Source organism: Anoplolepis gracilipes, chromosome 9 (genome assembly GCF_047496725.1).
Source record: "Anoplolepis gracilipes chromosome 9, ASM4749672v1, whole genome shotgun sequence".
In the NCBI taxonomy this organism is placed as follows: domain Eukaryota; kingdom Metazoa; phylum Arthropoda; class Insecta; order Hymenoptera; family Formicidae; genus Anoplolepis; species Anoplolepis gracilipes.
Genome location: NC_132978.1, coordinates 268,920 through 295,725, shown reverse-complemented (window position 1 = coordinate 295,725; position 26,806 = coordinate 268,920). Strand labels below are relative to the sequence as shown.

Here is a 26,806-nt window from a genome sequence, read left to right as displayed (position 1 = left end):
TTGTTAGTCAATGATGAATTATTGTAAATATTTTATAATGTGTCAAGTTTAATTCTAAGTTTTTATAGTCGTTTCATTCATGTCCACAAATTTATCTCTGCTCTTTATATGCATAATCGCAAAAGTAGATATCAACATAAATCATTGCACACGTGTTTTATCGAGAGGCGTTGCAAAGGTACAAAGAGACCTTCATTTCGACAAGCGAGCGACAAATCTCGTTTCTCTTTTGAGTGGATGAGCCCGCAGGAGCGACGCGACAAGCGGGAATCATTTATTGTGCGAGCTCGATTAATCCTCCACCATCGCCAATCTCGAGAACCGTCCGGCCGGCAATCGTTCGCCCGGGGTCGCCATGCGGTCACACGAGCGTATCCCGGGGGTGGAAAGTTATGTTACGGTGTGTACCTGCAGCCCGGGGATAACTTGCCGTATAAATACGATTCCCGCTCGCGGCATTAGTGAGCGACGACGACACGAGTTACGTATTACTGCTTGTACGCCAACACGTTGCGCGCGCGCAAAAGCAATCCCCCAATGTGAAATTCGTACGTGCGAGGGACAGGACCATAATACAGTTCCCTTAAAATTGAATGTACCGATAAAGAGAATACGTGAAACAGCAATCTGAAACCGAACGTGTTGTCATCACGCCTGTAATGACACATTTATAACGGTGTCATGTAATATACCGTTACCATCGCTAAAATGACGAAATTTAATATAATGATGCTAGATAAAAATATAGAGTTAGAGTTGAGAAATAATTATACATTAAATAAATAAAATAAATAAAAAAATTGTTATCTATAAAAATAAATATTTTTTTAAAGATTACAAAATTTATAAAACGTTAGCTTCCAGAAAAAGATACCAGGAAGTTATATAATTAGTTACATTGTAAAATAATTTCTTAAAGAGATAGATAAGTCGAAATAGAGAGGAAAAGAGAGAAAGAAGATAACTAACATAAATTGAACTACTTTTGATTAAAAATAAGCTCTCGATGATAAATAGGATCTAATGATAATTTAGACCCCGACAAAAATAGATAAATGCATGTGAGTCATTTGTACAAGTTACAATGCAACGAGTCTGAAATATGAAATTACTAATGGCTGAATTAGAACGAGCGCAAGTGGAAAAAGATGAGCGTAGTCAGACCGCGAGGCGTCGAAAGATCATCGGCGGAGCCGCGACAGAGAGCGATTTCAAACGAAAACGCGGCTGCGTGTCTCGTCTCTCTTTCTCGAATCGTTATACGCGTAGAGCAAACGTAGAGGAATGACAGTAAGAGAAGGCGATATAATACGAGACGACTGGACGGGACGGGACGGGACGCAACGCGTCAACCAGCTCGAGAAAACATACAAAGCGGGTGGCACGAAAGTCGCGACGACGGAAAAAGGAACGAGACGCTGTGTCGTTCCGTGAAAAAAGAAGGGGGCGACAAGTGCGACGGCAAACGAAGTAAGGGAGGAAGGACAAGGAAGAGACCAAGGAAAGGTAAAAGGAGAGAGAAAGAGGAACGCGGTGTGCAAACGCGCCAATTACGAACTCGTCCGAGAACGGCCATTAAGAGTCGCAACAAACAAACGACCAGCAGCCCCCCTTTTTGTCGTCTTCTCCAAGAGGTCCCTTCCGCTCCCCCTTTCCGATCGCCCTAACGATCGTCGGTACATCTTCGGGTGATTTCTCAGCGGTGGAACGAAGAGACTAGAAGAAATCGTCGTCATCCCTTTTCCTCCACCCCCTCTTTTATTCTTCGCGTTGTCCGCCGCCTCTTTCCGAGTGGTTTCTTTGTCGAGATTCGCCTCGCCTTTGATCTCGGCGGGAGAGAACGACATCGCATCGACACGACGCGGTGTGTTCCCGCCCGTCCGGTTCGACCGGATTTTCCAGGGGTCCCGGTGCGCGCGCGTGCAAATCAAATACCCGATCGTAGCGGAGCCTTAAGCAGCTTTCATCGCGCCTCGTATCGTTTCTCGTCACAATGTTACCAGTGCCCGATGTTTTGCTCTCGCAAACAGTGCGGTAAAACACCGATACACGAAAGATGCACGAGTTGCAGCGAGATCGCTCCGCCATTTTCTTGATATGGGCTATTTTATATAAAAATCAAAATCAATATTTTTTTTTTTTAGCTGCAAGAGGCTGGAATAAATAAATTACTATCATATTACGTTAGTAAATTAATAATGGGAATTATTAATGAGATGAGACATATCATTAATTTGGAGAAAACCACAAAGCGATATAAAATATAAAAACAATATAATAATAATATGATCGATATAAAATTGGTACATATACTTAATTTCTTTTGCCTAAAATTTAACTTTATCGCCTTTTTTTACTCAAAATTAAATTTAATATACAAAATAATTTGTAATATATTTGATTGAAATTTTATTTTTATAAATTAAAAACAATATTTCTAAAGCATTAAAAAAAAAGTTAGATAATTATATTATATTTTGAATAATCAATTATTCTTAAATCTTTAAATTATAATATTAAGTTAATACATTGCGATGTATCTCTTGTGGTAAATGCGCTTATAGATCGGCGATGGTCGGCGGTATATGTCGTTGATCAATTTACATGTATTCTAAGCATCTGCCCGGAACATCGCTCTATGCATGGTTCATCGATTGTTAATAACCGATTCGCTGGTAACTGATAATTATTTAATTAACAATTAATTATTTGCGGCTGTTAATGACGTGAGTGGCCCCGCAGCATATCCCCGGAGGCACTCCGGGGTTAATTACCTCACAACGTTCAACCGACTGTGATATCAATGTAGTTTGTGTTGGGGAAACCGTTAAATAGTCATAGACATTTCCAATATGCGTAACTGTTGTATCGGAACGCCCGCCGGTCATAATTATCCTTATCTGAAACTATATGCATGAGATGTCCTGTGAGTTCCTCGGAGAACGCGTCCTCTTTTCGTCCTTGTTCACAAAGATAAAAAAAGAACTATCTTTAATCTCGATTTCGCATGTTTTATTAATATGTGATTACATTTTTTAATCTCTCCAAAAAAAATATGTGGCAAACATTTTGATGAATGTATAATGTAAACATACGTATGCAATTGTAAAATCATCTGCCGAAGGTGGAATGTATGACAATTTCAGTCTAAATTCCTCAATAAAAGTTTGATCAGATGTCACTCTTTTTTCGATATCTTTTTAATTCAACATTAAATTCATCATTAATTGTCATTAATTCAAATAGTAATTTTTTTAAAATAAAATCTGTAAATAAAAATACTACATTTTTTTATCTTTCATCTTTTTTATCTCTCTTTAGATATTATACAGAATAATAATATAATATTTTTTTTTAAAGACAAAAATTAAAATACTTAATTGAGATATATATACAGTACAAGCATCCCGTATTAATTCAATACATCATAAATGTTCTTTATGTATTCTGGAACGGAGGAGAATCTTCTTTTATAATGATATGTTTGCGAATTCATAAGAATAAATTTAACAGAGAAGAGAGATGGTTCCCACGTTATCTATCTCGATTTTTCTACATGCGCGAAGTTAAGGCTTTTCAATTAAATTTTTATTTTCTCTAAGAATCAGCAACGCGTTCTTATCTTTCCATTCAAAGCGCTTAATTGTCTCGTTTAATCGCTAGGCGTAAGTCACACACATATATAGCCTGTTGTAATATAACTCTTAATAATTATTATATATCCTGGCTATATATATAACGCCTTCCGCGTCGTTTCTTCATATTTTTTCGCACAGCCGATATAATCTATTATATCGTCGTGCGTATCGGCCAATCATTGCGAGTGTTTTTTTTCGAGTTTTATGATCAGAATCTTACCATCGTCTTAAAGAAAAGTATCGGAATCACCAACTCGGAATTGCATGTTTTTCTTTGCTTTATTCTTTTATTTTTCATCTGTAAATTTAAAATGATTTTGCACAAGTAGGTGGACTTTTAGATTTTGACAACGAAAAATATCCAAGGTAAATACGATTTAAACGTAGTATACAAATAACACTGTTCTGGTTTGGGAGCTCGTTTTGAGTAAACGGAGAAGGGAAGTAAAGGTTTTAGAGACGTCGTCAGATTGGACGTAAAATTGGGAAGCGCTGCCAAGAAAAATATCCGCCCGCGCTCATTTACTTCGGTTTCATCTTCATTCGCGCGCCACTGAAAGATCTACGACGAAGACGTTTCGCCGCCTGGCAATGCGATGCGTATAATAAAGCTACATCATTTTCTACGAAGAACGTGCGAAAATTCAATATTCCCAGGTTTTAAAAATAATATAGTGACAACATTGTCGACGTGAGGTAAACCGCATCATCGATAATTTGGATAGAAATTTTTAGGAATTTTTAGCGGCGCTAAGCACATAAGTCGCGTATCAAAAATCTCGACGATATCAAAATATGACTATTTGATTATACAGTATCACAAAGAATTGATAAAAAGGGATGTCGTTGGCGTAACGTACATGGCTAAAGCAACTATTTATTTGCAATTCCTAAAGTTCTCGTTCTCGCGAGGCGGCGAAAAGGAAAAGAGAAGGAGGAAGAGAACGGGAGATGGAGAGACGAGAGGGACAACAACCACGCGCGCGCAACCACGTGTGTCGCAATGTCCCTTAACGACTGACGGCTGCTGGAGAACCGGTCGACCTCGATACACCTCGAGGCCCGGCTCTCTTGCACGTACTATACAACGTTACACCGTCGAACGATATACGTGAACGTATATGTGAACTTATTCCCGATATATGTGTGTGTGTACGAGCTGGATTTTGCACAATCGTCGAGATGCTGCCGTTCACGAAGAGTTAAAACTATATACCGTGGAAAATCGGTTTTATCGTACCTCGTTTTAAACAGCTGATCCCACGTTTTTGCGGGAAACAAAATCTCGCCTCACCGCAACACCCTGCTATTGTAACACTCTGTCGCGCTCTATTCCATTCTATACCTCACATTATTGGTGCATTCAATTCTTCAGCAGATGCAAACGGTTTTGCAGAGAAATCATTTTGGATTGTAAAATTGCTCTTTTCTCTTAAAATATTGATAAGCTTTAAATAGTTTGTGTATAAGAAATATACTAGCCCGTAAAGAAGTTACACATAATTTTTATATACATTCCAATGAGTGTAGAATTAATATTAAATTAAAAAAAAATTTTGTCAGTTAATATGAATGTTTCTTAAAACTTATGAGTAAAAATATATTTGGTAAATTTTTACATTAACTTACGTAATAAGGATTATTTTGTTTTGACATATATTGTAAAATTGTGTTGTTTAGAAATATCTACAAGATATGTCAAAATGAAAATAATCCATGCTGTGTAAAAAGCTAATGTAAATATTTATTATCTATTTCAAAAAAAGCTCAGATTTTCTAAAATTAAAAAATCATATACTTCACTTTTTCTCTTTCTTTCTCTCTTCCTCTAATACATTATGTAATTCAGCAAATGTTACATTGATTTTTCTTGGACATATTATAAAACTATTAAAAGATTTTTTTGAGATTAAAAATATAAAATCTTCCGTCAGATTATATCTCTACACTTTTGCATGCATTCGCATTGTAACATGCCATAAACGCACACTACATATCGTCCATCGTGGTATGAAATGTACGTCGATACGTTCGGCGGATCAATTTACCTGTTTCGAATGTGTTTCGCAACGAGGCTTATCGTGTCGTTACCGAAGCGAGCACCGTCGACAAATCCGATGGCCATTAGCGCCATTAAAATCTTGTTTAGTTGCGTCAGAGTCTGAGCAAATTTATCACACGATTGCGCGGTGACATTTGTCTGCCACTTTTAATTACTTGATATACGTTTTTTTTTTTTTCCTTTAAGAAATACGCATAAGAGAGGTTACTCCGAATAATTAATTGCCTTACTCTTTAAACAACATTTCATAATTTCTACAAAACCTGCTGTAATCACGAAAAATGTTTCTCGTTTCGTTATCATATTACAACACGGATATAGTCGGGTTTGGACATTTTAGTGCCGCTTACGCAACAATACTTAAAACCTGTATACTAAATATAATCTGCTAAAAATATAAACAGGCCACACGTAAACCTATTTCATAAATAAAGTTCAGATCAAGTAACATTTCACATATATATCCTTTTTTTTTGATTCTTTAGAAAAATAAAAAGTATAATCAGAAATAAAAATGTTTAACATAAAAATTTTCCCATAATTTTTTTTTGACAAATTAAATTAAATTATTTCCTCCTAAACTATTAAAATATTAAAAATTTGTGAATTATAAATAGAAATTTAGAAATATATATAGATTGTATAAACTTGGGAAGTGAACGAGTTTTACAGAGAAGATTTTATGTCATTTTTCAAAGATTAATGCTCTCTGCAAAGTACATATATGTCAAATTAAAACTTAAATACAAAAAAGTAACATTCAATAAAACTTTTGTTTAGGGAATCGTGAGCATCAACTTGATCAACGAGTACATTAAAAAAAAAAAAAAAAAGAAGGAAAAAAGATCTCTTAAATCCTATTAAATAAATGTACAATTTTAATTGAACGCAGACACGTCCACGCGAGAATCAAACGCAACGTGCGTAACGCGATTTTTCGCGATTGCGACCGCTCGGTCAGATTAAAATAATTCCACGATAATCGCGGCAGAGAAGCGAACACTAACGGTACCGTTCAACGATTTAGCCGAATGATTCAACCCCAATTGCCTCCTGGAGCGGTCGACAATATATGTATATATATTTTTATATATATATATATATATATTTTCTTTTTCTCTCTGGTATAAACCGCAACAGAGAGCTCAGTCGCGATTAGCAAAGAGCAGAGAGGGCAGCGGCTCCTCGTTCGTGAAAGTAACGGGTCGCGCGGCGCGTTTATATTTTTCAATGCAACTCGCGCGCGAGTGCGCATACGCTTGGTGGGGCCGAGTTTATGATTTTGCTTAATTAATGGTCTCCTCGTCGGCTACCGTCCTCCCTCCGTGCCCCCCCTTCCTCGTTTCCCTCCACCTCTCCCACCTGTTCCCGGTTCCTCGCTGCTGTGGCGGCCCGGCGGCCATTAGCCCGCACGGATTGCGCAATTTCGGGAAATTGCGAAGTAATTCGCGGTTGCGGCTACTCTCGACACAGAGGCGGTAGCAACGGGGGAGGGGGGACGGCGACGAGGAGGACAGAGAAGGACCCTGTGTGAATTCTACGAAAGGACGGTAGTTACTGGTCCACGATATGACGTCTGGTTCTTCGCGATCAATTCGAAAAATCAGCGATTAAGATGATTAGCGAATTCCGCAAATAATAGAAAACAAGCATATGTTGATTTTGAATGCTGATATTTTAAAAGACACATTTTCATACCTTTTGTCTAAAATAAAAAGAATATAATGAAATTATTATTACACAGTAAAATAAAAATTGTAGCGTGTTAGATGATTTCACTTTTTGTTATAATAATTATGTTACCACTAATTAAAAAATCTCAAATGCGTTTGTTATATTAACACCATCACCATATTTTGCCCAGTATCCTGTGTCTAAATAAGAAAAGAGATGCAAAAGATAAGAAAGAGAGAAAAAGAGAGTACAACTTATTTAAAAAAAGAAGGCCCGATTGAAGCGAGCCATTAAAGAGAAAAAATAAAAACAGAAATGTCTACGATACCGATGCTATTCTGAGTACTGAGTTCCCAGTCTTTCATGAGGATTTCTCGGGCAGGTCAGGATGACGGCGACGTGGGTGCACCTATAATGCAGACAGTGATCGTCACATATAGACTAAAGTAAATATTGTATTATACGATTGTCGAAAATTCACTAAAAAGTATTATATATTTATTAAAAAAAAGCAAAAATATTTATTGCATTTCAAATGTAAGTAATAATTTTATTAATTGTAAGTACTAATATATTTGGAATTGTGTGTTATAAAAATAATTTCTCGCATTCTAATTTCTAACTTAACTTATTAAATATAAAGTAAAAATTTAATTCTATTTATGCAATAGTGATAAGCAAATAATTATTGTAAAAAAAACATAATGTTCTTAAATATTATTTATATCCTCCTCCTGAAAAATTTCAAGTATTATTAAATTAAATACATTTATCATTATTATATATTTTTAAATTTCTACGTTTATCCTATTGAATTAAAATTTTAATTAACTAATAATTTATATTCATTGAGAAGTTGCTTTCTTACATTATCTGAGAAGCTGTACTTCGCTTAAAATACTGAATAAAGAAAAGCTTGAATGAAAAGAAAAAAATCAAGATTTGCTTTGGTTTGTTCGTCGAAAATAAAAATAATTCATAATCGAAAATCCGCCAGAGCGCACCGTTATAATTATGTCCGCACGCAAGTTTTTCTTTCGAAAAGACCGGACATCCTGACTTTCACACGTGCAACGTTTCTGCGGTGAAATCGGCACGTTATAAGTTGCGAGGCGAGCAACAGTCCGCGGTTACGCTTACGAACATCTTCGGAAAGCGTGAAAAGCAATAAGACAGCTGTATCTCCACCTATATATCAAATATATGTAAGTGATTATTCCTCTGAATTACATCATAATGACACGTATGTTGATAATATCTTCGTTTAATTTTGTTTAATTAAAAAGATTTATTGTTCGTTTATGATCGTTTATATACATTAAAATGAGCTTTTATATTAAGGAAAAAATTAAGTCTTTCGAGTATTTTATTTATATAAAAGATGTATAGAGAAATTAAATAAAACGAATTTTCGCTCCAAAAGTAAATCATAGAGTTAATTAGTCATAAAATTATAGATTTATTAGAGAATTGTAGATACAGCTGAACGTAAGTAAATTTTCAGCTTGATAAATTAGATTGGGAGATAAAAATTCATCCACCGACAGATTTTAAAATAGACAGATTAGTGGAATTTCACGTTGTTTCTACTATGTTTGTTGGTATAAAAAGAATAAGAATATTTAATATTCATCTTTTATATTCAATGAATATTATTAAAATTTATAAATTCAAAATGAATCGGTAATGTTTAATATTTTTTTTTGTATTAATAGTAGAGAAATTTGTAAAAAAAAGTTATGTTATAATAAATTGATAATTTTAATGCATTTTTACATTTTTAATGCACGCAAAATTAATATTGTCAAAATAAAAAAATTATTACGTAATACTGTTTATAGATTGTTTAGATATCATTTAGCTAAAAACGAAATATCAAAATATCGCAGTTTCACTAGCGACATATTGCATTTTATTTTTTAAATATTTAAAATATTTTAAATTGAAATAATTCAAATTTACGCTTGATTGGTTTTTGCAGTTTTCTATTTTTTATTGGTAGTCTATATAAAAAAAGGTACGGAATAATTCATCGCTTTGACGAATTTTTCGAAAAATATTCGACATAGGAATAGTACACGAATTTGAAATTGTTGCAATTTCACATCCGCCCATTCGGCGGACGACATAACGAATAAGTTGATTTTTTTGTGAAATACACCTCTCTGCGTGCACACGGCATCGGAAATATTCCTAAATCAGAAGCATTCCGCAGATGCGTCAGTTTTCATTTATTTCGATGCACTAATTGCTTTTCTGTTCACAGGTGTTTAAAATATCAGAGTAAATTTATGTCGGACAATACAATCGTTTACAAATAATGTTGCATAACGAAATAAACACGTCAAATATGGGCAAGTTTTGTTAATTATATTAAAAGGGATTATATATATATTTCACATAATTATTTCACCGAGAATTCATTTGATTATATACAACTTAGCAATTATAATGATAAATTATCGAAAAACGGATATGGTCGAAACGTTTCCTAGGCAATTCATTGTTAAGGTATATCTGGAACCGTAACCGGCATCAAAATAGTTTATTTACCATGGAAAAATTGCATACGCGGGAGAGAACCAACACTGGCAAAAATCGGTAGAAGCCAGAAGCAGAAAAATGCGAGAGCAAGGATGGAAAAAGTAGCGGAGAGCTCACCGCAAGAGCGCCGAAAAGTTTATTTGTTTCGTGCTTATACCTACGACATTCTTTTTTGCGCCTTTTGTACACTACTCTAAACCTCGCCATTTCGTCGGCATTTTACGCGCACATATTTCCATGTCAAAGGATATAGTCCTGAACCGACCATAATCCAACGACAAATAATCGATTATATATGTAAAACATTTCCGACCAAAATATAATAATTAAAAAAAAAAAAAAAAAAAGAGAGAACTTAATTCCCGCATAAATTACATAAACTTTATTTAAATTTAATTAATTTAAAAAAATATTTTATTCAATATTCAAATGTATTTTTCATTTTTATACTTTGAAAATAATTAATACAGAGATTTATAAGAATCCTAATAATGTGTAAAATGTCAATTTTCAATTTTGAATTCAATATTCTTTTATTTAATTAAAAAAAAAAAAAAAAAAAAATTTCTTCGTATCACACGTGTAATATAAAAAATCATAGGTGGTGAAGAAACGCAATTGCTTTTTTTTTGATGATAATTCTTGCCCCAAAAAGTGGATCATCTTACGGCATGCACCGATGTAAGCGTATTTTTTTTTAAACCACTGCTAAAAAAGTGCATACAATGAGAGACGAGTTTTCCGCATATAAAGCTAGGTCCTCGCGAAAGAATGCGAGATCCCAAGGAACGCTTCTCCTCTTCATGCGGAAAGGAATCTCGAGGGTAAAGCGCGCCCGAGGCATCATCCGACATCGAGAACGACGCCCGCGGCATCAGGAAGCTAAGTGCACCTGCATATTCGTGCATACGTGCACGCACGCGAGGTTCCTTAAACCGTATAATCCCGAGAATGTATTGGGTCAACAAAGAGGGGTTGCGAGAGACGAGAAAGAGAGATCAAGCGCCCGTATAAACTATCGCGTGAAGCGATTTTGAAGACTTTTTAGCTGGTTACGCATCAGTATTTATGCTTGTTATGCATACTTGGATTTGAAAGTGATCGGTAAGATTAATATAATATTACGTCATAATATTACATTGTTCCTTTAGGCTGATTTAAAATCTTTTTAAACACTAAAAATTTGATTATTGATAGTCGGAGTTTATGCTGTCTATTTGCCATACTTCCTTGCGATTTGGTATTAGATTTTTAATATTAAAATAGAAATTTATATATGTATAAAATAAAAATTTCAACCTGTCATGGATATTAACTACCGCTATAAAATTAAATTGATCGATATTATGTTTGTAGAAATAGATATCTAAATAATTTCAACATGTCGTAGATTATTCAAATTAGATAGAACGAAAATGAATTTACTTTATTCATTGATAAAATATTCATTTCCATAAAACATTTATAAGAAGATGAAAATAAAAAGTTACAACCGTAATAATATACAAAATAGATGGATAAATTATAGTAAACAGAGTGATAATAAAAAGAACAAGATTTATATAAGGCTCTCCGATATTTAGAAAATATCGTTTTTCTCGCCACTTTTATGTTACTTGTACGGCGAATGTTATTGCTTGTTATTAAGTTTACATGTCGATTTAAACCAAAATTGTAGAGAGTGAACAATCATCAGCAGCGAAAATCTCGCGATCGTTATTAGTCAGCTACACGCTTCGCACACTTGTATTCGACTTGTATATAACGGAGCGCGATGCGCGGGCATTTATTACACACGCTACTAACTATCTCAGGTATATCCACGTGAACTACCGAGGGTAGAAGTCAAGAAGCGTTCCATGACTTGAGCATGACCTCCATTAGCCTTTCTCGATCGGACCACTAATTAGTCGGCATCGGCGAGTGAGTTGCAGCCTCCGCGTGTCTCTTTAGCCTTCAGCATTCCTTGCCAATATTAAAACTTGAGTGCGGTTCGGATCAAACCTCATAGACAGGTGAAACGAAATTTATGAGGGAAAATTTACATAAGCAATAAATCTATCAAAAACTTACCGTGAAAAAAAAACATATAAAAAATTTGCGTTTAATTAATTAACTTTATTATCATCTATCAATAATACTCAAATATATTTAATTCTTACGTTATTATATTATTTATCTCTTCCTTTGTCATTATTCATTTGTGAAAAAAAAAAAAACAACGATATTTAAATTTCTTTTGAACAAGAATAGCCAGGCTCGAAGAACCCGATGATAACCGATCAGCGCGAGATGAAGTCTTTGGTTCTTTGTCTCTTCTTAAAAAAACAATCAATCGCCATTCCGTTCTCCGCGAATGAACCGTTAATCGTTTGACGCAACGGCAACGGTGGCGGCTCGATTCCGCGGTAGAACAGGATATCAGGTGGCCCGGTGGTATCGCGAAACAGCGTGGAATGGCGGAGAGGCAATGGATAACCAGCGTGCAATTAACACAGCAGAAGCCTCCGCTTGATTTTACACGAGCCGCCCGCGGTAACCACCCCATCCACCTCCTCTTCATCACGATAATCCATCCCCCCCTCTCCCTTTTCCTCTTCCGCGATCCGGGCTCGAGCCCGGCGAACGCGGACGGGAAGTGCGCGGCGCGCATTTAATTTGCAAATGCAGATTGCTTTCCATTTTAATATAAATTGTTCGAAACAAAGGCAGTAATTATGCCGTGCTCCTGCGCTTTCAAAATGGCGGGGCACTCGTTACCGTCTCACTCTCGGTGTCGCAACCTCTCCGCCAAAATTCCCTCCACCTCTCTTCCTCGTGCCTCTCCATAACGGATATTATAGCTGTCGAGTGCGTGGAAAAGAGAAACTGTGCACGTTAAAAAGGAAAGCAAACCAATCGCAGTTTCAAAAATATGAGTGTGTAAGAGTGTTTTAAATTTTTGCGATACCTTCAAAATAAAAATAGAAAGTATGTGAGCCAAAATTATTGCATTTAAACGCGATTTTCTTTTAACAGAAGTATTGGATACTAATAACTCTTATAAGCACAAATACTAAATATATGTACCTCTTTTAAAAGGAAAAAAAAAAAAGAGAGAGAGAATATTTTGACAGGTATGACAGATGTGTATATATATAAAAACATTATATTCTTTAAATAGCCACAAAAATTTTTGTTAAATCAGCTTCGACTGAAAAGATTGAAAGTTTAAACTATTATCTATTAATAAAAACGCGATAATCAGAGGAAAAGAATCATTCATTTTTAACTATTAAAATTTGCGTAATTTATGTAGTTATCTAAATACATATCTGTAAAATTATATTTCCATTCGTTTGTTATAAAATTATGACCAAAATGATTGAATTTGGAAAGTATATATATTTGAAACGCTTCAAAACTTAAAATATAAATGTCGTCTATCATCATTAATCTTAAGGATATTTAATTTTAAGCTTGTTCACAAATGGCGAACAAGATTTTTTTTTATACTATTACAGTCAACGCGAGAAAAAATTTATCGAGTTTGCATTTTATTAATATTTTATTATATTATTAAATATTGATGAAAATTCACTAAAAGATAATACTCAAGATTAGTAGAACTAATTAAAAAATTCATTGATCGTTTTTCCTGCTAAATTATTTAGAACAAACTGCCGGAATGTTAAAAATAGCCGCATTATCGAATACGAGTCTAGGATTTTCAGGCGAAATAATAATTCGGTCAAATGGCGTTTCACGAACAAACAACGGTTGACCGCTCCATTAAAATGTTTCGAGCGAGGCGGACTGCTTTGACGGATCTCACCCTCGATCGTCGCATGTAAATAGCGAGATCGAGGGGAAACGGGGACTCCCCGGTGAATACCCGCGAGGGCTGATCGACGCGGCAAAATTTTCGCTTTGCTCGCTGGCGCATGATGCAACGGGCATGCATATGTCTGTTCGTACAGGCATACATCTTGTTCGTATCTCGGACCTTGACGCAGATAATACCGTAATTTAGCCGTGTATGCGCGCGCGAGTATATTGGAGAAGGAAAGAGAGGGGGAGGGAGCGGGGGAAGGGAGGGAGGTTAAATGGTAGCGCGTAATCGCACGAGTTGTTCCGCGCCGACGGTTTATTATTTGCCGCGTACTAATTCGCGAGCAGCAATCTCGATTGAGATGAGGGATGTTAAATCCGGTCAAGTGAAGTGAAATATCGATACAGTCACGTTCTACTTCACTAGCAGATATTATAATAATAATTCAATTCCTCTCTTTCCTTCTCTCTCAAAATAATAAAACTTATCTAATTTTAATTTGCTACATTTATATTTCTTTTTTTTTTTTCTCTCGTATTTTTAAAATTCATTGTTTAATAAAACGAGACGAGCCTTTGTTTATAATACAAGGTTTGTCTTTCAAAACGAGAGGGTTGGATTCGATCTGAGAGTATCGCGAACGGTACGCGCGGAATAGTCGTGACGCCGGTCGTGGCCGAGATCCGCAATCGAAGAACCGCGATTGCCATACGCGAAGATGGAGGGGAGGGGGAGGGGGGAGGGTGTGTGCACTCTGCTAGGCTGAAGCTGCAGTGAATTTGGCCGCAGGATCCGAGATCCTGCCGGCTCGCGAACGATGCAACGGCAACGTTCTCGGCCGCATCGAGAGAGTATTCTATATGCTCGATCAGGTTCTCTCTCTCTCTCTCTCTCTCTCTGTCTCTCTGCTTCTCTACCTTCCCAATTCGGGTATATATAGAGATAGAATGAGGCGGATAGCGATAGGATTGGGCCAAAGAGAGAGCGAGAGAGCGAGAGTACCGGAGTACCAGCCGAATTCCTAGCATACCGCGGGGCCAACTGGTTAGCGAGCGATTTACGATATTGTAAACCGATGCGACGGCGGCTGCCGTGCCCACCGCCGAACCTCAATCTAATAGTGGCGACTCCAACCTCTGATGCTGGCCAAAGGCACGTCGCGTCACTCCTTTATGACTTTACAACTCTGGGAGGAGGACTTGTCGCATCTTCTCCGTCGCGTTGTCATCAACCGACCGCGATCTCTCATGTCATCAAATGTTGTTTCAATACAATTTCCTTCCACTTCCTTCTTTCTCAACAAGAAATAATCTGACTAAATTGATTAGCTGATTGAAATTTGATTTCGAGGACGAAATTTATCGAATATAATAAAAGCTAATGGGCACTCAATTCACAGATAAATTAATCAAAAAAGGCTTTAAGAGCCGAACGCAAGATATAGGAAGGCAAATAAATAAAAAAAAAAAAAAAAAAAAAAAAAAGTTTTATGCGCTCTTTCTGTATTCATCAGATTTTTATTGTACATTCTATATTTTATAAATTAATAAAAAAGAGGCTTTAAGAGCCAAATAAAAAAAAAAAAAAAAAAAAAAAACGTTTTTTATTTGCACTTCTACATCTTGCGTTCGGCTGTTAAAGCCCTTTGATTAATTTATAAAATATAGAATGTACAATAAAAATCTGATAAATACAGAAATATATGATACAACATCCAATAAAACGATTGTATGACATAAATAACAATTATAACAAAGGTCTCGTGTTCTAATTATAATGTAATACAATTAAAAATTGTAATAATTTAAGAATTTATATAATAGTTAATTAGACTTTCAATATCATTATTAGCTTATCATCACGTATATACCTATATGTATAAATAGATCAATATTAAAAAAATATAAAATTATTTTCGCCGATTAATAATAATAATAAAAATTATCATAAAACTTCACTAAATTATATACATGTACAAAGCATGAACATCTGTATAAACCTGCATATTTATCGCGAAAAAAAAATGTTGGTTTAAATTCGAATTAAGGACTTTTCGTCTTCTTGCATCTCGCAGATTAGAATAATCAAATTGAGGTTCTGGTTATGTTTTTGCTCATTACATCAAGCCGAGAATGCGAATACGAAGTTTACGTGACTAATGTGTTCGGTTCGACACACGATCAAATCCACATATAATGTATCGAGATTCCAGACATGAACGTTCGCAGAAGCCAATATCAAATCGTTCGTTCGCGTGACTGCCGGTAGACTTTTGCATTACCGTCATAATGTTCGCTGATGTACGATAATGACGAGAGGGTCATTGGCGTTACACGAAAAGATGTAACTAGAATTAGAAATTTCGAAATGATGTAAAATTGACCAGGATGTTTGCCAACGATATTTATACGATATTAATTTATCAGAAACGTGATAATTTTTATTACCAACAAAAATCCATAGAATATGGACGAGGAATTTCGAAAAATACGTGTCAAATATAATTATTATTATTTTTCCGCAATATTTTACGCGCGACTCGTTTGTTATCCCCTATGCATAAACTTCCATTCCGCCAAATATAAATTCTCTTTTACAATAATATTACATAATAAATTTTTGGCAGTATTAAAAAGTAAAAAGATTAAAGTGCCATTTGACATATCTGACAACAAATCATTCGTCAACTCTCCACTTTCGATATTCAGGAGATTCTGTTGCTCATCGATTCGCATTCTCGACATTGCGTGACTTTGCAAACTTTTCTTGGGCAGAGAGTTACCCCCTAATGACGTATACGACTCCATAAAACTTCATCGTCCAACATGTCAAAAACGCGTGGCCGGAGAGAATGCGAGCCCCATAACGGACTCGGCGAATAATTAGAGTCGGCGAAATGGTAGAAGCGGAGTAAAAGCGAGGCGGGGAGGAGCGGTGGAAAAGGCAGAGCGAGAGGCGATGAGATGAGCGGGGGAGAGAGATGGAAGAGGGCATGAGAAACAACGCGCGCATAGAAGGAAAGGGGTAAAAGGAGAGAGGAGGGAAGAAAGAGCAGAACAAAGAGAGAGAGAGAGAGAGAGAGAGAGGGAGAGAAGCGTACACGGTAATCCAGTTGCAAACATAGCTCGGAGGTTAGAGCTCGAGTAGCCATGCGGAATAATGATATGTAATCGCAAAGCTCTCCTGCGGGATCGCGCGTGTGCGTGGCGCGTGTGCGCCGATACAGGCGCGAATGGGATCCGGGGAGTCGTTACGGAACAACCGAACATGCGCCGCAATAACCAACCTCGGATACACCCTGAGATACAGTCGTTGACATCTAACTTTCGTGTTAATTGCCACTCGAAACAGCCCGCCATCTCGCAATGGCGAACCGCGCTTTAATGATTATTCCTAGATGAATCCAGAGTGATCATATCGTTTTATATATAATGGAGGATATTAAAATAATAGAGGAAAAAGCTAAGATAATGCAACTTTTAAAAAGAAGAGAGAATGTTTATATTTTTACTTTCAAAAAAGTTATGAAAATGATTTTTTTATACTGTAAATTGAATGACGTGATAAGTCTATTAATTATTCATTATGTTGTAAAAAATTATATAGCTTTATTTGAAATTAGAATTTGAATCGCATTTATGAGAGGTAATTTCTCTTCGGTGGAAAAAACGTGCAAAGATTGAAGCGAAAATCTTATTCCTGAGCATTAGAAGTAAAACAAGAGTAAAGAAATTAAATCATATAAGTTATATAAATTTTTATCATCATTTTCACAAATTCTAAATTAACTGTCGAGATATATTTCGCTTATTTTTTGCAACCCACTCTATTTCACCATAATAATTATTAAATTATTACGCAGAGAGGTACGCGTTTATCAAATAATCCGGCTTTTATCTAAAACGAGTACACGAAATTGCTCGAAACATACAAAACCCGTTCGCTTAACACATTAGAAAATAAAATTAAAGGATATTAGAATAATAGAGAAAAAAGCAAGATAATGCGATTTTTAAAAAGAAAAGAGAGAATGTTTATTTTTTACTTTCAAAAAAAGTTAATGATTTTCTTACTGTAAATTGAATGACGTGATAAGTCTATTAATTATTCATTATGTTGTAAAAAATTATAGCTTTATTTGAAATTAGAATTTGAATCGCATTTATGAGAGGTAATTTCTCTTCGGTGGAAAAAACGTGCAAAGATTGAAGCGAAAATCTTATTCCTGAGCATTAGAAATAAAACAAGAGCAAAGAAATTAAATCATATAAGTTATATAAATTTTTATCATTTTCACAAATTAATTGTCGAGATATATTTCGCTTATTTTCTCGCAACCTACTCTACTTCTCCATAATTATTAAATTATTACGCAGGGAAATACGCTTTTATCAAATAACCCGGCTTTTATCTAAAACAAGTACACGAAATTGCTCGAAACATACAAAACCCGTTCGCTTAACACATTCGAAGAGAAATTAGATCCGTGATTAACAAACTAGACACGCAAACGCCGGCCGGGTCGGCAAAATTCCGCTCGACTCGAAGAGAGCTATCTACGAAAGCTAACCCAGAAGCGGATTTCCCAGCGTGAACGCCGAAGCAACATTGTTAGCCGCACATTGTATCGCATTCGTGGTATGTTGCGTATACAGGGTGCTCGGAAAAATCTCTCCGCGAGCCTCGCTCCACTCTATTTTGTCCCTTTGCCTCTGAATTTCGCTGTCTATTCGCGGGACCGTTTAATGCAACGCACAACTACGCGTTCTTCGTTCCTACGCGTTTCGATACGTGCTCCTCCTTCCCTTCCTCTCATGCCGATGCCCTCTGTACCCTCTCTGTCAATTCCTGTTCAAACGCACGTGCACCTGCGAGACTCGCGTGCAGCCGCATTTTTGCGGTCGGCGAGACCATCCGGGCAATACGCCACGTAAATATGAGCGTGATTACTTTTAATTCCCCTTTACTCCCTCCCCCTCTCTCTCTCTCTCTCTCTCTCTCTCTCTCTCTCTCTCTCTCTCTCACTCACTCACTCTAGTCGATTCCTGAACGCTCCTTTCTCCCTCCCAAGCGTACATCCATCCTATTCAACATCGAGTCACCCCTCCTTCCTCTCCCTCTCCACAACTTGAATCCCCCTCATCGCTGCATCCGTCTGACCGCTGGTTAATCACGTGCGTCGACCGCGTCGCTGATGAATCTGCCTTGATGCCCGTACATCCTCCTATATCTTCGGATTCTGTTGTGCATCAGGATAATATCCTTGATTTTTAGGTACTCTTCGAAAAAGAAATTAATTTAAATTCTCCGAATGTTCGTTTCAAAAATTTGCAGAGAGATTAAAAACTGAAAAAAAAAAAAAAAAAAAAAAAAAAAATAAAAAAAAAGATGTTTACAATCAAAATTTTATCTAGATATATGTATTTTATGGTTTTCATGATTTTTTTTCTATTTGAGATAAAAAAATCAAGACATGAAAATATGACATTCTACATCTTTACATTATAAATAATTAACAATAAAGACATAAAATATCATTGCACATATAAATCACACATTTACGCTATTTAAACAACATGTAAGATAACTGCGTTTTGCTTCAACAACCTTTGACCTAAGTGATATCATTGAATTAGTTATCTGTAAATTATACCACATCTGTTTCAATATCATCTGTCTCTCTTCCAAACTAATATAAAACGTCCCGTGACCTGACAATCTTAAAATTGATATATCCGAGTAATTAGACAAGAGCGATATTTTTTTTCGAGCAACTTCATGTCCCGTATAAATTCCCCAAGGTTTGTAGATTACATAAAGTCTCGGCAACGTTTGCGAGGTTGCGCACAATCTGAATATCGTTGAGAAATTCACGGTGCACCACCGTATACTGGCAATGAACTTTGGTAAATTTACGAGGACGCATCGGGCCCGATAATTAAGGCCGAGAAGGACGATATATGACGACGACGTCTCGCAGTTTGGCCGAGCGCCAAGAGAGGAGAGACGTATGCCAGGCACACGTGCGTGAAGCCGCGCGCTAGCCATGAATCACGTACTGAAATCGGTTTCACGAGAGCGAAAATTTGCGAAACCACGTAATATGCTTTTGCGCTGTAATTAACGAATCTGAGATGCTTAATCGACATTAATCGATCGATTCTCTGTGAAGAATCGTTATTTACGAAGATGAAATTACAATTAATAAATAATATTTAATTTTTGTAATTATAACAGTATTTGAAATATTTAATTTTAATCTTGCAAAATAAAAATATATTTTAAATATATGTATTCCTCGTTAATAGTATCACAAGTAATTATTTCTCTCATGATATAAGCATTAAAATGCTATCTCTTCCTATTCATTTTATTTATTTCTTACAACACAAACAATGATTACTTTCAAAATAAATGCATATTTTGTCACTGTTCTTACTATTTTATTTGTTATGTAAATAAAATTTGAAAGATTGAATATTTATTTGAATAGAAATAAGATCTCAATATTTAATACAAGTTTGAAAACTTAAAATATTATTTCAAATAAGAATTCCTGATATTTTTTTAATTAAATCTATTTTATCAATTAATCATCAATATAATAATTTAATTTAAAAAATAGCGATTATAGCGATTATTCAACAATAATTTTTTGTATATTGTTACCTATCAAATTTCTTTCATAGAAAATATATACGTAAATTTTCAAATAATTTATTATTTATTTAAACAAAACTATTATTTCAATAATCTGTATTTTTTTACAAACTATTGAGTATTTTTATTACATGTTCCGACATTAATTAGAATTATAAAGATTATAATTTACTTGCACGCACATGCTTGTATTAAAAAAAACTAATATTAATTATGCATATGTATTTTTTTATGACCCTGCGGTTATTCGAATGCTGATCTTTTCAACATTGCACTTAGTCGCGATGCATTATAATGCAGCAAACAGTTGTAACGAGATGCAATTACAAGGACGTAAGAAAAGCCGTTCTACTGTGATTATGGCGGCAGAAACGTTAACGACCAAGCGAGGAGTGATTCATTTGTACTACGTTGTAATCGTTCGAAGTGTACACAATGTGTCCATAATTATATTTAGCCGATCGAAGATGCATCTCGATGCGTACACAGAGGATGTTGCTCAGATATATTACGATTGCGATAGCGATTATTATTAATAGTATCGAGTGATCGACGAGCTCGAGCACTTGATACGAGATATTATTATTATTACGCGCAACGCGTGAAATATTATTACGATCGACACTTTTGCAGAAAATGATTCATCGTATGACGAAATCGCGTTGGTAATAAACGCGCTTTATCTCCATCCAATTTGTTTCACGTTATTACAAAACGTGACAGATCTGCCGCAACAAAGTGGGAGAAAATCAGCTGTAATAAGCGCTCGTTATTGGGAATTTTGATGAACGCATCGATATTAAAACCACACTGTTGAACAAATTAATTTGCAAATGGCGTATCAGTTTATGCGACCAGAATACGCGACATAACAAGCGTAGGGAGCGTATATAATAGATATTTTTAATGTATTTATTATATATTATTATATATTATAACATTAAATAATATAATGACACCGAGCCCGATAGGAAAAATTGTTATATCGTGATGTTTGAATAGAAATTAATTAACAGGGTCTGTACTTTAAAAAAAAAAAAGCAATAAAATTTCTGTAAATAGCGCTTTCACGTACCGATTAATTATGTAGTTTTCGCTAATGAATCTAAACCTAGTGATAGAATGATTTACAGTTAACGTGCTCAAATTTTGTTAAAAGTAACGAATATGCGTCTGAAATGTAGATTATTGATTGAATGTAATTGTAATTTGTATTTGTCTTTCAATTGCACTTGTAAATTGCAATGAAATAAGCAAAATTATTATTTAAAAACATCAATCCAACGTGTTCATTATCTTTGATACAGTATAATATATTATACTATTTGTAGTGCTTTAGAAGTCATTAAAAAAAATGAAAAAAAAAAAAATAATTTTTTTCAGAAAATTTCTCAGAAAAGGAAGATCAACTCAAGATTCGAAGAAATCGACAGCCACGATATATTTCTCGATAAGTTTAAAATATACTGTGCGGGCATATAAAAGAGAAATATTTAAAGTCCACGACATATTTTTACATGCTTCGAAAGAGCTCGAAGTTGGCGAACTTCGACACGCTCTAAAAGCGGATGAGAGATTTATTTAAAATTCGACGTCGCTCGTGTAAAGAGACAAAGCCGCGTCCGTTCAAAGAGATGCGAACGGAAGCTGCCGTCAAGGGTGGAATTGTAAATCAAGCTGGAGAGATTCTTGATCCTTCGTTCGAGTGGCATGACCCGTATGTACGCACACGCACACTTAAGTATCTACTTAGGGTTGCTCCTTTTCACGCGCGAATTCACACGCGCGAGAGAAGACTCTAAAGACTTGTCGCGACTTATCTTATCTACGGTGAAATTTAAATTCAAACCGACTGACGCGTACGTCGTGTGTATGTGTGTGTACATGCGTCTCCCAGGACCGTTTCGCAGCCTCTTCTCGCGTAGGAGGTCGGCCAAGGTGGGCGGATTGTCGGTCGGCTATCGGAAATATTTTCCAACGCCGAGAATTTATCGGGCGTCTGCCCGGAAATATTTGAAAATTCCTTCGACGACGAGGGAGATAAAAGAGAGTAAAAGGGGGAGAGAGAAAGAGAGAGAAAGAGAGGATAGGAGGCGAGACGGAGGCACTCCCGGAGGGAAGCTACAAAATTTTTCACACCTTAATTAATTCCGCGAGAGACGGGATTTCCAGGTTCATGGCGAGGTGAGAGCTTGGCCATCGATAATATGTTCCGCGCGGCGTTTATTTGCAGCAATAAAGTCACGTCGGTGAGAATATGTCGCCTCTTTTGATTGCATTTGATTGCGCGTTTGAGATTTTGGCTTAAACTCAGCAAACAGAGAGAATCAATTTAAAATTATATTAAAATCAAAAATAAATTCTCCTCGAGGGAAGAATATTATAAAATTTATATATATATAAAAAAAAAGAATTAAAAAATTTCTTTCATATATAATTTAATAAAAATTTTTAGAAAAAATACTGCTGTTTATATAGATTTCAGAAACTTGAAATATTTCTCTTTATTAAAATATCAAGACTCATTAATTTGTCGCATGCTACATTTTCTTCCTTTCCAATTACTAAAAGATAAGTGTAACTCTCAATTATCATCGAAACAAATTTTCCGAGAGTGGCATAAAAAATCTTTGAAAGAAGTTTGAATCCAATGGGCAATTTTCATGAAATGAAGAGAAACCGGAAGGGTCTCGAATCGTCACGAACGTATCGTCCTTCGTAATATAAGGGTGACGAAATGGATTACGATCCTGCACCCTCGACAGTGCTTTTCGCTCTCTTTTGCCGGGAACATCCCTTATTGCGGCGGCCATGAGTTTATTGCGAGCGACCGTGTGACGCGTACAAGGGTCGTGTCGATTTATGTGGCATGTATACATATACATAAAAGTAAAACGCCACCGTATATATATATATATATATATATTAATAACAGACAATTATCTCACCTCCACAAGCGCTATTATTCACATTTATTCGCGTCTTCCTAAAAAATTCGCCAAAAAATTACGACCGGAAGTTTCATAATCATGATTAAATCACGATCAATATAGATTTCAATTACGATTGATGCGCGTTGCATAGCGATAGGAAAGCGATAAAAAAGAAACGAAAGGTCCGTTTATAGGATTTAATCATTTTTATCTGCGATGAAAGAAATCGCCGAACGAATTCATGAACGAATTGTGTCGCGGGGCGTTTTGCTTTCATTCGAATACGAGAATAGCTGCGAAGCAGCGGATCGATAAATCCACAATGAGCACTACCGATCCTAAAGCATCCTCTTGGAATCACACTTGTTGCTCGGCACCCTCTTGCGATCTAGAAAGTCACCCCTCCAAGGCTGCACTTTTATTGAATGAAAGGCCGAGTATTAAAAGAATTTACGAAGCAATCTCCGGTCTCCATCCTAGTTGGAATGACAATTCCGTTACGAGATAGATCGTTCGTTAAATGCAGGCTATTAAGAAAGAGAAAGAGAAAAAGGGGATAAAGAGAGAGAGAGAGAGAGAGAGCAAAATAGCGTTATTTTCACTCAGTTTCTATTGTCATTAATTGTAACATCTATTTTAGATAATAACATTAGAAATACAACAAATAAAATTATATTGGAAAAAATATTATATTTTAATATATAAGATAATATTAATTTACATAAAAAATAATTGCCTTGAATTATGTTGGTTGCACGAATTTTTCTCAAAAGACTCTTCTTTAAATAAAACAAATATTCATCAATTGAAATCTATATATTCTTAAAAAAACTGAATTCGATTGATGTATAAAATTAAAGCAATTTATAATCATTCGCAATTCATGTACATGCGTGATTTGAATAAACATGAAAATTCAGAAAAAGAGCGCACAGCACGGAGTTTATTTGCTACCATCGTATTTTATTCCGACTTCAATCTTGCGAACCGTGTTGCTCCCACGCACGAAGGGCCGGAGATGAATACATAGGGTGGTTTCTGGAATGGCAAATACGTTTTCCGTTCCCCTCCGTGCTATTGGCTCTTATCGCGGTCCCCAACTGAATTGTTTCGCGCCGGGGAAAAAAGTGGAACAAATTACTATCATTCACAGCCTCTCCCTCGTCCCCTGAATCGTGACTCTTGCTCCATAAAAGCTACGCTTTAGTTAACGTTTGAAAAGCTCTTCCAAGAAAAAGCATTACAGTGTCCAAATTTATCATACACGATACATAACAAAAAAAAAAAAAAAAAAAAAAAAAAAAAAAAAAAAAAAAAAACTAAAATATGTAACAAAAAATGTTTTTCCGAACAATAAAAATAAATTTATATGGAAATATTATTTCCATTCTGTCAAATATTTTATTAAACAAATTTCTCTTAAATTAATCTTTGCAGCTTCCACTTAAATAGCTTCTTTTCTCAAACAAGGATTCTTTAATCGAGATAAGTACATATATTCGAAACTGACTTGGGAAATAAATTAAAGGATACTATAAATATATTTATCTTTGTAGTATAAAAAATAAAAAATCCAAAAGAAGAGGAAGATAATGATCAAACAGCAATCGCGAAAGAAGCGGAAGTAAAGAACGCTCGCGCGTTCATCGATTCATCTCCGACTATACCCTTTTTCTTCCGCCCTCGACTTCGCAACGCGCTCCTTCTCCTCGATTTCCACTATTGGCAAAGCGATAACTCGGTACGTCGGCCATAAATCAAACTGCCAGAGTGTTTCACCTAGCCTCTTTCGCGCGGAGGAAGCTTCCTCCTCCTGAGGCAGCTCCTTCATCCTGCAGCAAATGATCCACGACGGTTCGCTTTTTATTTAAAGTCGACGAGTTGCCGGGAAAATAAATTTGCGTTCGCAAAACACACAATGCCACATATTACGTTTAATTATTTATACATGTGCAATGTTTACATGCGACAATCGTCGATTCTCTGATAAATTTTTTATTTTATTAGAAAAAATAAAATTATTCTCAACGTGTATTTTGAAGGATATATAATTAAAAAAAAAAAGAGGAAATTAATCTCATGTGTATGTCATGTCATTTACATTTTGGAGGTATTTAAAATCGAATTCTTTCTTTTTATAAAATAAGAATCATGTGATTCTTCATGGACAAATTATTTAATTGCATAGCTAAATCGTAAAAGATCTCCTTCATTTTTTTTATCGAGCAAAACAATTTTGCAACCAAGTTGCATAAATTGTGATTAAAACGGGAATGAAACGTCTAGTTGTAACTGATACTTTCGCGGTCATGTCCTGTGACTATTGCGCTTTAATTACCTCCGATGTGTCAGCTAACCAGGTTAAGTCCAATATGCCGAGCGTTAATTAATGCACCGCGATGCACCGCGAGTCAAAGTACCGTTCGTCAGTAGCTAATGCTTGCTTTTTCCGTGCCGCACACGTTACGTACAGCTGCACTTTGAACTTTGCGAGAACGTTAGCGCGGCATAAATTACCGTTTCCGTTGTAAAAGGCCGTTTCGCGCGAATTCTCCGCGTAACTCGACGTTATTGCCACTGTGTGCGTACGTGTGTCTGTGTGTGTGTGTACGCGAGATATATCTATCGTTAAAAAAAAATTTTTTTAATTCTAAGGAGAAAACGATTTGCCTGTTTTCTCTTTGCGAATTAAAATTCTCCGACAAGAAAAAGAGAGAGAGAGAGAGAGAGAGAGAGAGAGAGAGAGAGAGAGAGAGAATATGTCTGTATAAAAATGAATAACATTATTCAGAAAAATAATCGCGAAAATCGAATTCACATTTCTTCTCTGCTATATAAATGACTAACAAACAAATCGTGAACAAATCGTGCCGCGAGCTTTAGACATGCATGAGTACCACTGAGCTGCACTCTTTCTTCGGCGGTGCCGGCGAGGAGAGCGGAGAAAATGAGCGTGGCCGGGATAGAGGGGATGAAAGAAGGGGGCACGCGGCGGATGTTCGTCCGTAGTTGGTGGGGTGGGGGGAGTTTAGGTTTAGGTTTTAGCTCGAGATGCGCCAAGCCAGGCCAGGAAATGCACTTGACGCTGCGTCGTCGCGAGAGATGAGTCATCGGAGATACGGAAAACCGGTTCGCCTCCCTTTTCTCTCTCTCCCCCTCCCCCTCCCCCTTCTCTTCTCCTTTCTCTAAGCTATAAAGCCACGCTCTCTGTGCATCTTCGCTCTCAGCGCCGGTGTCTTTTCAGCCACTCTTTCTGTCCCCCTCCCCTAATCCCCTTTTCCCCAGCCTCTTCCTCACCTCCTTCCTGTCCCTTCTCCATCACCGCGGGCAGTCAGCACTTTTCTCTACCTGTTCTTTCTCCATCTCCCTCCGTGCATCGTCCTCTTCTTGCCGTACCAAGATCCTACAGGACAAACTGTGGTACTCGGTATCCTCAATCGTCACTTTGTCGCGCCGCGTGCGCGTTTCGTAGTAGCAACTGTAT

General features: G+C 36.1%; 1 protein-coding gene across 13 annotated transcripts in view; it reads right to left on the bottom strand.

The window, feature by feature from the left end:
* Scalloped (TEA domain transcription factor 1 homolog scalloped) overlaps positions 1–26,806 on the bottom strand; it is a 160,016-nt gene that overhangs the window by 86,683 nt on the left and 46,527 nt on the right. For 8 of the 13 annotated variants that reach the window (XM_072899236.1, XM_072899242.1, XM_072899248.1 and 5 more), the window contains exon 2: positions 7,703–7,783. The exons of 4 other annotated variants lie outside the window; for them this stretch is intronic. In XM_072899236.1, coding sequence (XP_072755337.1) covers positions 7,703–7,739 — 37 coding nt within the window. In that variant the 5' untranslated portion in view covers positions 7,740–7,783. Of the gene's footprint in view, positions 1–7,702; positions 7,784–18,762; positions 19,076–26,806 lie in introns of all 13 variants that reach the window. One more of the 13 variants, XM_072899244.1, reaches the window with a different exon arrangement.